General features: G+C 43.1%; 1 protein-coding gene across 5 annotated transcripts in view; it reads left to right on the top strand.

The window, feature by feature from the left end:
* LOC125447175 (paired box protein Pax-6-like) overlaps positions 1–15369 on the top strand; it is a 79305-nt gene that overhangs the window by 47149 nt on the left and 16787 nt on the right. For all 5 annotated transcript variants that reach the window (XM_048521371.2, XM_048521370.2, XM_059640759.1 and 2 more), the window contains 4 exons: positions 4690–4772; positions 6889–7039; positions 9470–9567; positions 15068–15227. In XM_048521371.2, coding sequence (XP_048377328.1) covers positions 4690–4772; positions 6889–7039; positions 9470–9567; positions 15068–15227 — 492 coding nt within the window. The remainder of the gene's footprint in view (positions 1–4689; positions 4773–6888; positions 7040–9469; positions 9568–15067; positions 15228–15369) is intronic.

Below are 15369 nucleotides of genomic sequence, written 5' to 3'. Positions count from 1 at the left end.
TGTTCCTCTGTTCTTCAACTGCTCTCTTTCCCCATCTCTCTCATCTTTCTTGCTCGAATATAAAGACGTAACTGCTGCATTGGATTTCATTTTGAAATGTACCACCCACTATTACCTCCTCTAGCTTTTTTTCTCCCAATTGCAACTCCCGTGTCATATTCCTTGCGCACTTTAGTCTATGAAAATTACCAGTTGACGTATATATTGGGGACACGGGAAGGTCAATATGCCCTGCTTCTCACTGCTACCCCCACTTCCCTCAATTAATCTCCGAATCACAGAACGGTTATAGTGCAAGAGGAGGTCTTTTGGCCCTTCATGTCTGTGCTAGCTCTCTGAATGAGCAATTCAATGACCATCATTCGCCCCTCTTCTCTCCATAGCCCTGTACAGCCCCCTTTCGCCGATAATAATCCAATACCTTCCAGAAAACCTCGGTTGAACCTGCTTCGACCTCAGTCTCAGGCACTGCATTCCAGACCAAAGCCATTCACTGTGTGAAAGCATTTCTCCCTGTGTCACCATTGCTCTTTAAGGTGTCATGTTCACCTATGATGGTTGCACGGCCATTTTTTCAGCTCACAATAACATCTGAATTTTTCAAGAGAGCAGAAAGGAGCAGCTGAACAGAAAATGTTGGAAATACGCAAATTTGTTATTGCTAGGTCAAACTTGCTGCAATGGTGTTTTGCATTTCAGGTGTCAGATGAATTTCTTTTACTCTTTCATGGGGTATGGGCACAACTGACAAGATCAACCTTTGACACCCATCCCTAAATTGCCCTTGAACAGGATAGCCTGCTAACGCCATTTCAGAAGGTAGTTAAAAATCAGCCATAATGCCATGGGCCTGGATTCACATATAGGCCAGATCAAGTGAGGATGGCAGATTTCTTTCCCTAATAAGAACTAGTGAACCAGATGGGTTTTTTTTACAACAATTGGTGATAATTGCAAATGGTCACCATTCCTGAGATGAGCGTTATTTTTCAGATTTAATTATTGTATTCAAATTCTGTTTGTGACTTGAATCCATGCTTAAGCAGATTTAAAATTGGGTCAGTTGTATGAGACCAAAGGGTGATGAAAGAAGGCTGCTTTAGTGAGTGGAAGTCACTTTTCAGTGGTATAACACAGAGCTCTGTGCTGGGTGCCCTATTACTCGTAACTTTTATGAATAACATAGATGACTGTGTAAGGGGTTAGATTAGTAAGTTTGTGGATGACACAAAGATTGGTCGGGCGGTTAACAGTGAGGTTGAATTTCTTGGGCTATAAGAAGATATAAATGGGACAGTTAAATGGCCAGATGAGTGGCAGATGGACCTTAGACCTAAAAAAGTGTGAAGTGATACAACTTGGAAGGATCAATTTGATGCAGACGTTTTCAATGAGTGGCATGACCCTGGGAAGTTCTGTGGAATGAAGAGATCTTGGAGTGTTTCACCATAGATCCCTGAAGGCAGAAGGGCATGTTAGTAGGGTGGTGAAAAAGACATATAAGACACTTGCCTTTATCAATCAAAGCATAGATTACAAAAGCAGGGAAGGCAAGCTGGAATTGTATAGAACTTTGGTGAGAGCACAGCCAGAGTTCTGTGTGCAGTTCTAATTGCCACATTACAGAAACAATGTGATTGCACTGGAGGTGTTGCAGAGGAGATTCACAGGATGCTGCCTGTGATGGAGCACTTAATTCAGAGGATAGCTTGGACAGGCTTGGATTGTTTTCATTGGAGCTTAGAAGACTGAGAGGTGATCTGAGAGACGTGTACAAGATTATGAGGGGCATGGACTGAGTTGATAAAGAGCAGCCGTCCCTCTTAGTTGAAGGGACAGTCATGAAGGGACACAGGTTCAAAGTAAGGGGCAGGAAGTAGATATGAGGAAAGACTGTTTACTAGGAAGGTCATGGTGGCCTGGAATGAGAGTCACCCGAATCAGAGAGGTGATGGCCTAATGGTATTATCGCTGGACTGTTAATCCAGAAACCCAGATAACACTCAGGGACCCAGATTCGAATTCTGCCATGGCAGATGGTGGAGTTTGATTTCAATAAAATATCTGGAATTAAGAGTCTAATGCTGATCATGAATCCATTGTTGATTTTTGGAAAAACCCATCTGGTTCACCAATGTGCTTTAGGGAAAGAAACTGCCTGGTCTGGCCTACATGTGACTCCAGACCCACATCAATGTGGTTGACTTTTAACCGAGGTAAGTAGGGATGGACAATAAATGCTGTCTAGCCAGTGATGCCCTCTTTCTGTGACCAAATAAATAACAAAAAAAATTTATGATGGCCTGGATGACTGCGCAATGTTCAGTACTATTTGTGACTCCTCAGGTACAGAAGCTGATAGTTACCAAAGGCAACCAAACCTGGACAATATTCAGACATGAGGTAACAAGTGACTTATAACATTCGTGCCATGAAAGTGCCGGACTCAAAGAGGAAATCTAACTGTTTTTCTCCTTGGCATTCAATAGCAATATTATTGCTTAATGCTTCACTTTCAACATTCTGGGGGTTAAAATAGAATCATAGAACATCTACAGCAAAGATAGAGGCCATTTGGCCCATTGGATCTTCATCGATCCTTTGAAGACCATCCCACCCAGACCCATTTCCCCCTCCCCCATCTCTCTAACCCTGCAGCCTCCTGCGATAGGGTTAGGGTTAAGGTGAGAGTTAGCCTGCGCTTCTGTGGAAACTACAGGGCAATTTAGCATAGCCAATCCACTTAACCTGCACATCTTTATACCATCGACAGGAGCTTGAGACCCAGCGAAGGTCAGGATTGTCCATGACAGCAGTGGTGGGGACAGCCAATGACCACACCCTTTTACCAAGCTGCAAGCTGGGACCTGACCTTATGGGCAAGCAGACATTTGCCCTGTGTGATGGGTGCACAGGAACAAAGCCTGCACTTGAGGAAGAAATCCAGGACAAAACTTAGAGAAGCCTGCCCCAGAATTCAGGACAAGAACCTAAATTACGGTCCAGGGAAATCTGGGTAGTTGCCTCAGTTTACATGTTTATTATCACCTGATTTTTAATTGATTGCACTCAGGCCTCTGAGTCACAGGGTTCTAGGTTCAAGACCTACTCCAGGGTCTGAACACACAATGGAAATTCATACACCACCACAGGAGTAAGGGTCTGCTGCACCAACAGAGATGCCATTTCCTTGATGAGGCTTTAAAAGAAGATACCTTTTGTGGTGGATGTAGAAGATTCAATGCCACCGTTCTGAACAAGAGCAGGAGAGTTATTCCTGGTATTCTGGGCAATATTTATCCCTCAATCAACTTCAAATAAAGTGATTTAAAAAATAAATTTGTAGGATGTTGGTGTCACTGGCTAGGCAACATTTATTCCCCATCCTGCAGCTAAGAGTCAACTATGTTGCTGTGGGTCTGGAGTTACACATATGCCAGACCAGGTAGAGATGGCAGTTTCCTTTTCTAAAGGCTATTAGTGAACCACATGGGTTTTTCCTCAACAATCAATTCATGGTATCATTAGACTCTCAATTCCAGATATTTATTGAATTCAAATTCCACATCTGCCTTGATAGGATTTGAACCTGGGTCCCAAGAACATTACCTGGGTCTCTGAATTAACAGTCCAGAGATAATACCACTCGGCCATCATCTCCCCTTTTGATTAATAAATGAATGAATGTATGAATTTGGAGCAGGAATAGGCTACTTAACCCCTCAAACCTGCCTCACCATTCAATAAGATCAAATTTAATCTGATTGCTCCATGTATGTCTCTGCTCTTCCTACCAAAGCGCATAACCTCACACGTTCCCACATTGTATTCCATCTGTGCTGGCGTGGTGGCTCAGTAGTTAGCACTGCTGCCTGACAGTGCCAGGGACTTGGGTTTGATCCCACCCTCGGGTGACTGTCTGTGTGGAGTTTGCACGTTTTCCCTGTTTATGCATGGGTTTCCTCCCACAGTCCAAATATATACAGGTTAGGTGGATTGGCCATGCTAAATTGCTCCATTGTATTGCAGGCTAGGTGGGATAACTGGGGTAAATGTGTGATTACAGGTGGGATGCTTTTTGGAGGATCCGTGCAGACTCAATTGGTGGAATGGCATTTATTTGCACTGTAAGGATTCTATGATTCTACATTCTTGCCTACCCCGATATACTTTCATTTGCTTGCTCATTAAGAATCCATTGACCCCTGCCTTTAAAAGATTCCAATGCTTCCAAAACTCTGCTTCCAATGCCTTTTGAAGCAGAGAATTCCAAAGACTCTCAATTCTCTGTGAGGACAAAAATTCTCATCTCCTCCATGTTTAACAGGTGACCCATCATTTTTAAACAGAGACATTGAGCTCAGGGATATGGTGAAAGGCCATTGACTTGAAGAGTTAACTCTGTTTTCTCTCTCCAAATATGCTGCCTGACCTACTGAGAATTTCGAGCATTTTCTGTTTTCATTTCAGATTTCCCAGCATCGATAATACTTTGGTAAATAGGCCATGGTCTACTTTGCATCTGTCAATGTTGTTGCTCCTGGCCCATATCTGGATGGTATGATAAGAGAGCTGGGCTTTGGAAGGATGTGTTTCTCTGGTTTGATTCAACTTTACACATTCGCTTGTCTTAAGACAACAAATAAGAATATTTTAAAATATTGAACTTTTTGCATTTTTCTTCAAAAGAATTTGAACGCACACACTATCCAGATGTCTTTGCCAGAGAAAGACTAGCAGCTAAAATTGACCTCCCTGAAGCTAGAATACAGGTAACTGGAGATGTGAACTATCTGTGTCAGTTTGAAATGTGGATAATGCAAAAACACAAGCTGTCTATAATGCAAAGTGCCACACAATGAGGTTCCCTTGGTACGCAAAGTACATAGTAATGACTGGGTTTAGATGATTGGCTGGGTGCAGCTACAAGCGGCTTCCAGGCTTTGTTACAGGAGGGGCAATCAAGTAGCCTCAAGTAAAGAGACCTTCTTCAGTCCTCCAAGCACCAATCTGCCCTAACACCTGTATGTGCACTGTGCATTTTGCCTGCTTGAGGTTACCATATGTACATGTGTGAGCAGAGGAAGAGAAAAGCAAGTAAAACTATTTAACGACTAACAGCTCGTGCAGTTCTAATTCTAAACGTCAGTAGCTGAATATATAATGGTTTCAGTCCTAAGTATGTCATAACACAGTTTTCTTCTTTGGTTGCTTTGCTGCTGGTTTGACTTCTGAATTAACCCTGTACATGGTCCCCACTGTTACCAGGGTTGGCAGGCATAAAAGATGGAGGTATTTAATTCCCTTCCCCCATGGTGAATTAGGTGAAGGGGAGTATTTTAATTGAGTTGGAAGGTGGCACCTTCCCATCTCCATCGTGATGAGGTCTGTAGCGGGAAGGCCCATATGTAGCCACCCTGACCACCATCGGTGAAGCTCTTGAATGGGCAATTAATACCCTTGTAAGGGCATCATCCTATCACTGCTTGAATTAACTCAGAGATGGGCAGGGGCATTCGCTATTTGGGGGAACACAGTAAGAAATTCTGAATGGGTTCATTGAGGGATCTGACATCAAGAAAGTGATGTCTGCTGAGAACCTGCCCTTGCTGCCGATGCCTTTCTACCCAGGCCCCATGACTCCCATCTGGCATTTCCCCCTTTAGCTCTCACTCACCAGTGGCCTGTGTCCCATTGGCAATCTTCAGCCTGGGGTGGGTACATATTGGCAACAGCCACTGCCTCTCCAGTGATAGTGCCATTCATTTGAGCTGCTGGTGTTTGATTGACTAGCAACTGTTGGTGGGTGAGACCTCCATTCCTCACCCTCCCAATCCTCAGGGTCTTTGATCCCATGGAAAGCTAGTTAAGTGCATGATAGGCTCTTATGTTGGTGAGCCTTTCTGAAAGGAGGTGACAGTTCTTCTGCTTGTTTTGCAGGACCTAAATATTGCCCCACGTGTATGTATAGCCTTTGTGCACTGGGGGTCTTGATGCTGTAGGAATGGGGAATCCTGTTGTAGGGAGTTGAGTTTAACATAATTGTTACTTACATCAGTGAACTAATAGCCGGAATCTGCCAGAATGGTCCATGCAGCACCTGCATGCTGGCCCCAGAATTCCAATGGCCTTTGACTGAAGCTCTGGGAGCACCTAAGATCATGAGGAAATTGAGGATCTAGGTTATTTTTACTTAACATTTCTTCCCAGGTACTCTTATTGCAAGATCACTAGCTGTAACAGAGCTGATGCTAAACAATCTAGAGTTGGCTCCTCAAGCCCCAATTGAATTCTGCAATAATTGTTTGCCAACCTTCGTTTATTGGAATATAATGTTCTTGAGTAGATTTGCAGCTAGGGTTGTAGATGCTGTGGTTGGTTGGCTCACCGAGCTGGTTTATTGTTCCACAGATGTTTCGTTATCATACTTGGTAACATCCTCAGATGAAACACCAACCAACCTCAACACCCACAACCTGAGCCACAGATCTACTCCAAAACTAAGTTAGGGTGTTTGGCCTGCATGAACAAGTTGGAGCAAAGGGCCTGTTTTCATGCTGTAGATCTCTATGACTCTATAACATACAGTGTATGGCAAGAGTGATTGCATGTGAATAATACTTCATTTCCTGCAAAGTGTTTTGTGATGCCTTCAGTATAAATGCAATTCTTTCTTGTTTTTGTGTTGACTGATTTGCTGTGCAGTCTTCCTTTATTGAGAAGACAATCGTGTCCACTTCTCTGCTGTTGAAACATATCATTTCTTAAATGACTTTTGCGTTTGAATGCTGTGGTATTGTGCATTATCACTATCCTATAAAACCTTTGATACTTACTAATTTAACATTGTAGCTCATTTGCTTTTGTTACTGTCTTTCTCACCTCTAGGTATGGTTTTCAAATCGACGTGCCAAGTGGAGGAGGGAAGAGAAACTCCGCAATCAGAGGAGGCAGGCGTGTAGTGGTCCAAGTCACGTCCCCATCAACAGCAGCTTCTCACCTACACTTTATCAGTCAATTCCACAGCCTGCTACCTCAGGTTATTATAACGCAACTAGCCTCTATATTACTGAATGCATCCCAGTGATGCTGCAAGTCTACATTTTAACCGACCCTCCTCCTTTTTTTGACACTTCTGCTATTTTTGCCTTGTCTTTAAATGAGATCTTAAACTGAAACCCTCTTGTCTGCCCTCTCAGATGGATGTAGTAGATTCCAAGGTACTCTTTTGAGAAGGAGCAAGGGGTGTTCTCCCCAATGGCCTGGCCAATATTTACTCATCAAAATCACTAAAGGCAGCTCATCTGCTCCTTGTTTGTGGGATCATATCATTCACAAAATTGGTTGACATATTTCCTACATTAGAACACTGACTGCACTTCAAAAGTTACTTGGCTGGCTGTAAAAATGCTTTGGGATATTTTGAGGTTGGGGATGGCAGTTTCTTTCAGTCTCCAAAGTGCTACTGCCTCCTGCTTGGCTTCAGATCCACATAAGATTGTAGCCACAAGTTTGTAATCTGTTGTTGGCTGCCCCACTCACGTACCTATATACTGTTGACCCTAGCATTTTTGTTTTCTCTGGGCTACTGCTTCTTTATCCCCCAAAGTCATTACCCCTTGCCTCAGGTGTGGTGACCTCAGGTCAAACCACCACCAGCATCTCTCTCTAATGAGAGAACAGCCCCATAGTGCAGTAGGACCATGTCAATTTCACTTCGATCTTCAATGGGATCTGGGTCTGCTGCAAGGGCATCATTTGTTGTCCAGTCTTAGTTGACCTTGAGCTGAGCCATTTGTCAGGCACATTGCATAAATCTGGAGTTAATTGTAGGCCAGACCAGATAGGGATGGCAGATTTCTTTCCCTGTAGAACACTAATGAGCCAGGTGGGTGTTTGTAGTAATCAGTGATAGTTTCATTATTGAGACCAGCTTTCTGTTCCAGGTTTATAAATTGAGCTTAAATTCCAACAACTGTCTTAGTGGGATTTGAAACCACATCAACAGACCATCAGTCTGGACCTCCAGATTATTAAACCATCATCTTCCCATAATTGCCTATAAATGTGAAAAAATGGATTCAGGAAATGTTGCCCTAAACCTCTAGGCAAAGCTGGATTAAACTGGGAAAACAAAGTGTGAAGCTGGATGAACACAGCAGGCCAAGCAGCATCTCAGGAGCACACAAGCTGATGTTTCGGGCCTGGACCCTTCATTAGAGAGGGGGATAGGGAGAGGGTTCCGGAATAAATAGGGAGAGGGGGGAGGCAGACCGAAGATTACAAGGGAGTTGCAGTAGGAGAGAGATTTTCTGAGGTTGGTCTGGAGGGAGGAGGGTAACTTTTTCAGGTTAGGCATCCCTGGAAGAGGCTTCGCAGTGAGGTTAAAATTGTATCAGTGATAATGGGAACTGCAGATGCTGGAGAATCCAAGATAACAAAGTGTGAAGCTGGATGAACACAGCAGGCCTCTGCGAAGCTTCTTCCAGGGATGCCTAACCTCAAGAAGTTACCCTCCTCCCTCCAGACCAACCTCAGGGAATCTCTCTCCCACTGCAACTCCCTTGTAATCTTCGGTCCACCTCCCCCTCTCTCCCTATTTATTCCAGAACGCTCTCCGCATCCCCCTCTCTGATGAAGAGTCTAGGCCCGAAATGTCAGCTTTTGTGCTCTTGAGATGCTGCTGGGCCTGCTGTGTTCATCCAACTTCACACTTTGTTATCTTGGTTTCTCCAGCATCTTCAGTTCCCATTATCACTTAAACGGGGAAAAGATTATCAACATGTTCTTCACCTGGTGGTTTTGCATGTTGTGGGTGCCCTTGGCAACCGTGACCAAATATGGAAGCATAAACAATTTTGGCCTATAGTCTGTTTGACTTTTATTGGGGGTGGGGACAGGACATCGCAGTCAACTGGTACCCCATCTATGCCCAGCACACAAATGTGTGCACTTTCTAGCAGTTGCCACTGCATGGCAGTCGGGCACAGGAATCCAAGGTGACTCTTTCCCTCCACAGTCTACGATTGGTGGTGCCACTTGTGCCACAAGGGGAGATGTTGGACTAGTGGCATTATCGCTGGGCTGTTAACCCAGAGACTCAGGTATGTTCTGGGGGCCCAGGTTTGAATCCCACTGTGGCAAATGGTGGAATTGGAATTCAATAAAAATCTGGAATTAAAAGTCTAATGATGATCATGAATCAAATGTCAGGAGGAAAACCCCATCTGGTTCACTAATGTCCTTTAGGGAAGGAAACTGCTATCCTTTCCTGGTCTGGCCTACATGTGACTGCAGACCCACAGTAATATGGTTGACCCTTAGCTGCTCTCTGGGCAATTAGCAATGGGCAATAATAACACCCTGAATGAATACATTAAAAAATATTCCTGTCCAGGCTGAAACAAGGTCAATTTAGTTTAAGAAGGGAGATATTGTGACTCTGTTGTGTTTCCTTTTCTCTCTTCAGGACCAATGCTGGGCAGAAATGAGACCTCTCTTGCAAACAGTTACAGTGGGCTTCCACCGATGCCAGCTTTTGCCATGGCAAATAACCTCCCCTTGCAGGTACAATCACCAAGATGGGAATGGGATGGCAATGGTTTGACCAATGGGTTTCTCCATGCTGCAGACAGTGCCTTGCAATGCCTTGCAAGTGAAAACAATTGGAAACTCTTGTGGCCCACTGCACAGCGTGATACATAATCTAGACCAGCATCTCGGTGCAATATGGAGAGAGTTTCATTGTCAGAAATCCTGTCCTATGAGTGAAATATTAAATTTTAAATTTTGATTGTAGTTCAAGTAAGACAAAAAAAAAATCAATCGACCTACTTTAGGAAGAGTAGGGCGTTCTCATGGTTTCCTCCTTTAAAGAAAACTCCCAAAAACAGATAATGTTATCATTATTTATGCGACTTTGCTGCATGAAGAACTTGGGCAGTGGTGCCTTGGTTCCACTCTTGGACTGCCGAACATGGAGAAAGGCTATGCATTGGAAAGTCAAGCACCTGGAGACGCTGCAAGTTGGATGGTTGAAAGAGTAAAGAGGTCTGGGCATGGTAAGCGAGAGTGGCCCTGCCAAAACGTCACGAATCAGGTTAGGTACATTACGTTAAAGTGAATCTGGCTACGCTTGATGAGATCTTGCTAACGGGACTTTGTTAAAGTGAACCAACTTTAAATGCGATGGCTCTAAATGAGGACTCACAGTACTTACATTGAAGATGAAAAGGAGTCCTTCTCACATTTATGATGACATTATTCCTTGTTGCTTTTTGTCAAATCATCTTGCCAGTTTAGTTTGGGGTAGTTAAAATTTGCTATGGTTGTTCTATATTCTGTGACATTAGCACACCTATTTCTCCCTAGAACTCTTTTTCATCATTAGGTGGTTTGCACTGTATTCCTATGAGTATGATTGATCCCTTTATCTCTTCATTCAGTTCTGTTTCCTGTTATAATCATGTGTTAGTTTACTTTTTTATTCCTATTTACATTATTTTTGGCAGATAAACCACATACTCCCCCCTACTTCTGTACTCTTTCTGATGAAAATCTGCAATAATTATCAAAAACCTTACTTAGTCCTGTACGTTTAAGCTTTTTTCAGTTATTCCTACTATGTCTATTTCCTTACTCTTTGCCTTGACCTCCTCAATTTGATTTTCACACTGACTACAGGTAGTTTCATTTGTCTTCAATAGTCCCTTTTATTTTCACCCATTGACCAGTCAAGTCAGTTTTGTTTTGTTGCTTTCCTTGGTTTATCCTTTGTTGTCATCAACTATTTCTGTTATTTTCTGACTACTGTCACATTTACCATATTTCTACCCTTTCTAATGTTTTAAAGTTCTTTCTCATGAAGACGCTGCACTCGTTTAGTTCATTTGCAGACTTGCAGAGCTGTACAGCTTCTCTCTGCCCCATTACTAGAGCTCTTGACTCATGAAATTGAATCCTTTTGTTCTCATATACCAGTCTTTCAGCCAAGCATTCACCTTCTTGATTTGCCTATCTCTTTGTCAATTAGCATATGGTTTGGTTACTAATTATAAGGTCTTATTATTGAACTCAGTTCCTGACTTCTGGTGTTCCCTGAACAGGACCCCCTTCCTTTCTCTCCCAGCTTTGGCCCCAACATGGATCACATTAACTGGCTCTTCCCACTCTTCTTCCCTCCCCCTCCACCCCCTACTTCCATGTTCCTCTTTAGTTTGTTTGAGATGTCATTTAACAAGAATAAAGGAAAATCCTGGACTCTTGGGGAATTAAGAAGAAGTATTTTCCTCCCAGAGTTCATAGAATCCTCATAGAAAGCAGGCCAATTGGCCCATTAAGTCCACACCAACTCTCCGAAGAGTATTCCACCTAATCCCACCCAATCCCTGCATTTCCCATGGCTAATACACCTAGCCTGCACACCTCTGGGCACTGGGCAATTTAGCATGGCCAATTCACCTAACCTGCATTTCTTTGGATTGTGGGAGGAAACCCGCACAGACATGGGAGAATGTGTAAACTCCACGCAGACACTCACCCAAGGGTGCAATTGAACCTGGGTCCCTGGCACTGTGAGACACTGTGCCACCCTGAAGTTGGTAGAGGTCTGGACTTTTCAGCCTGAGGGGATGGTAGGGGTCAAAAGCCTTCCTCACATTTAAATATAAAGTATTTAGATATGCCCCCGAAGGGCCAAAACCTACAAGGTAACAGACCAAGGGCTGCAAAATAAGATTAATTTCAACAGCAAAGAATGACCATAAAATCAATAAAGAGGAAAAAGTTAAAGGGTGAGAGAAAGTTAGCTAAGCATAAAAACAGATAATAAGAGTTTCTATAAATATTTGAAGAGGAAAAGAGTTAACAAAGTGAGGATTAGTTCAACAGAACGAGAGGTGGGAAAATCAATAATGGAATTTGAGAAAATGGCAGAGAAGCCGCTACAGAGGGGACAGACAACATTCCAAATGGAACAGTATATCAGGAAATGGAAGGGAGCAACTTAAAAAGTCATAATCAACAGAGAAGTGGTATGAAGTACATTTTTGAAGCTGTGGGCTGGTGCATGCCTGGGTCCTGACGAACTTTGTCTTAGTGAGGTGGTTGATGCAATGGTTCCAATTTTTCAAACCACTCGATTCAGGAATGGCTCCATTAAATTGGAAGATAGTGAACATTTGGAGTACCGTGTCGAGTTCTGGTCACATTGCTATAGGAAGGATATTATTAAATTAGAGACGATGCAGAAAAGATTTACAAGGATATGACTGGGAGTGGAGATATAGGGAGAGGCTGGAAAGGCTAGGAATTTTCTCACAGGAGAATAGGAGATTGAGGGGTGGCTGTATACAGGTTTATAAGATCGTGAGATGCATAGATAAGGTGAATAGCAAAGGTCTTTTCCTCAAAGTGGGGGAGTTCAAAGCTATGTTTAAGGTGAGAGGAGGAGGATTTAAAAGGGACCTGAGGGGCAACCTTTTCATACAGAGGGTGGTTTGTTATGGAATGAACTGTCAAAGGAAGTGGTAGATGCAGGTACAGTTACAACATTTAAAAGACATTTGGACAGGTACATAAATAGGAAAAGTTTACAGTAATATGGGGCAAACAGAGGCAAGTGGGACTAGTTCAGTGTGGGAAACATGGATGAGTTGGACCAAAAGGTCTGTTTCCATGCTACATAGCTCCATGACTCTGATTCTATAAAATAGGCTCCAGTATTTTCCTGTTACTAGCCACTGACTTGAAACACAACTTATGGCTAACTGAAATGATTTGGAAGCTTTTGAGGACATTGCTGCCTTTTATAATAATTGGAAGACATCAAGCCCTATATGTTGATCAGAATTTCACTGTGTCCTGTGTAATACTAAAGACATTGTATCATTTCTATTCATCAGGACATGACCATGTTATTTAAGGACCATTTTGTTTTTCTCTTTCTGGGGGAATCCTTGCATCTCCTGTAGTAATTTTACATAACTCTTGGAGGTCTTGAGTTGCAGTGGGTAACCTTCCTGTTCCTGGACCAGAGGCTTCGGCTTTGGGTATCACTGTAGACTTGATGGCCAAGGAAGGTGAATTCATCACATGGCTGTAGACGTTGGGTATCAGCTTATAACTCCACCTGACTCACGCCAATGACAGATGGTGAGGAGAGATTCCTTGTCAGCCATGTGATAGAAGGAATGTTCAAGCCTCCACCTTAACTATCCGTAGCTCCAGGCTACAACAAACATGGAAAACCCAGATCCCCTAAATGAACTGCAATACACCATCTCTACAGGAGAAACAATGTAGATAAGTGAGAATAATCATTTGCTTGCTTTCTCTAGGGAAATCTGATGACTTTCTGGTGTTATGTTGGAAGATTAGGTGGTGGTGACAGAAGTCAAAACCAGCCATATACAGAGGGATTATTCATCCATGAAGGAGCTTCCACACTTTTGCAATGGGAGCAATATTCAATTTTCCTCTCTCTCTTTCATCCACTCTTGTCACATTCTTACATAAAGTGAATAAATCTCACAAGCTATTTTCTGTTCTTTCACTTCCCCCTTTCTCACTTTCATTCTTTCTATAATCATTCTCTTGGAAGTTTTCATTATGAAGAGGCTTTTCAAACTTTATTTTTTTAAAACTTTATATTTCCTATCCCACCTCATATGATCTTTTATACTTCTCAGCCATGCTATCCTGTTGCATTAGTACTTTTACCTGGCCCTTTATTTCTCAGCTTAAAATGAAATCAGCTGTCTCACAGATTTCCTACAAATCACAAATTACGGATTTGATTTCGGAAGGTGGGGGTGCTGTAGGGCGTTGGGGGTGGGGTTTGTGGTGATGGCAGTGGTGGGGTCAGAAAATCAAACCACAGGACTGAGAGTTTCAGGCCTCAGATGGTGTTAGTTTCCCATGTGAACATCCAACTATCCTACTTCATCTAACTCTATCCTTCCACTCCTTTCACCCTCGTGAATACATGTAGCTTCCAACAAAGGCCCGTGTGCTATTTACTTCAACTATTCTGTGCAGCAGTTTATTTTGGATCCATGGGAGTTGATTTCTTCAAACCTCATGAGTCTACCATTGGTGGCCACACCCTCAGCGACAAAGTTTAAAGCTCTGCAGTTCCTTCCCTTGACCTTTCTGCCTCTTTACTTTTTCAGTGCTCCTTAACATTGATGTCTTCAGACAGCAATTTGGCCATCTCCTTAATATCTAATACCTCCTTACTTCACAGCACTCGTGTGTATTGACTTGGGATATTTTACTATCTCAGATCACTACACAGAGGTTTGAAGTGATTTGTTTTGGTGGGAGGAACACCAGAGGGACAATATGAAATAAAGTTACCGTTCTAAAAAGGGTGCAGGAGCAGAGGGTCCTTGGTCTACATGTCCATAAGTCATCGAAGGTAGCAGGAGCAGTTGATAAAGCACAAAGAGTAAACAGTTATGCTAAATGTGTTTAGAACACTGCTTTGGCCTCACCCAGAATATTGTGTCCAATTCTGGGCACCATACCTTAGAAAAGATGTGAAGGCATTAGACAGGATGCAGAAAAGATTCATGGGAAAGGTTTCAGGATGAGAAACTTCAGTTACGTGGAGAAGCTGGGGAAGTTGAGACTGTTCTCCTTGGTCGAGAGATGTTTGAGAAGAGATTTGACAGAGCTATTTAAAATCATGAAGGATCTACACAGTACAGATGGGGGAATCATTTTTATTGGTTGTCAGGTCAAGAACCAGCAAGTACAGATTTAAGGTAATTGGCAAAAGCAGCAATGGGGACATGAGGGGAAACCTTTTCATGCAATGAGTGTTAGGATCTGCAACATGCTTCCTGACAGCGTGATGAAGGCAGCTTCAACTGAGGCATTCAAGAGGGAATTAGGTAATTGTCTGAAAAGTAAGAGTGCTCAGGGGAATAGCATGAGGGGAATTGTTTGTTTGGAGAGAGCATACAGCCACATAAGCCCCCTTCCACACTGCCACACTTCTGTAATTACAGGCTGTCATTGGTTAATTACAAGCAATGAAGTTTGCTATGTTCTGCCTTTTCAGCAATCCGTACAGCCAGTTCCAGGTCAAACGTCATCGTATTCGTGCATGATTCCAGCCAGCCCAGCTGTCAGCGTGCGGAACTATGACACATATACTCCTCAACACATGCAGCCACACATGAACTCGCAGCCCTTGGCTTCAACAGGGGCTTCTTCTACAGGTGAGACCCGCAGCTCACATGCAGAGAACATTTGTAAGTGATTCACATTTGACATAGCAGCTGAGAGTGGTCACCCTGCTCTTACCAGCACTCAGTTCTGAGCTGCTGGCACAGTTGTAGGTCCCCGCACCCAAAATGCTTT

Source organism: Stegostoma tigrinum, chromosome 38 (genome assembly GCF_030684315.1).
Source record: "Stegostoma tigrinum isolate sSteTig4 chromosome 38, sSteTig4.hap1, whole genome shotgun sequence".
In the NCBI taxonomy this organism is placed as follows: domain Eukaryota; kingdom Metazoa; phylum Chordata; class Chondrichthyes; order Orectolobiformes; family Stegostomatidae; genus Stegostoma; species Stegostoma tigrinum.
Note: the sequence above shows the minus strand (reverse complement) of the source record. Positions and strands in the feature narration are given on the sequence as shown.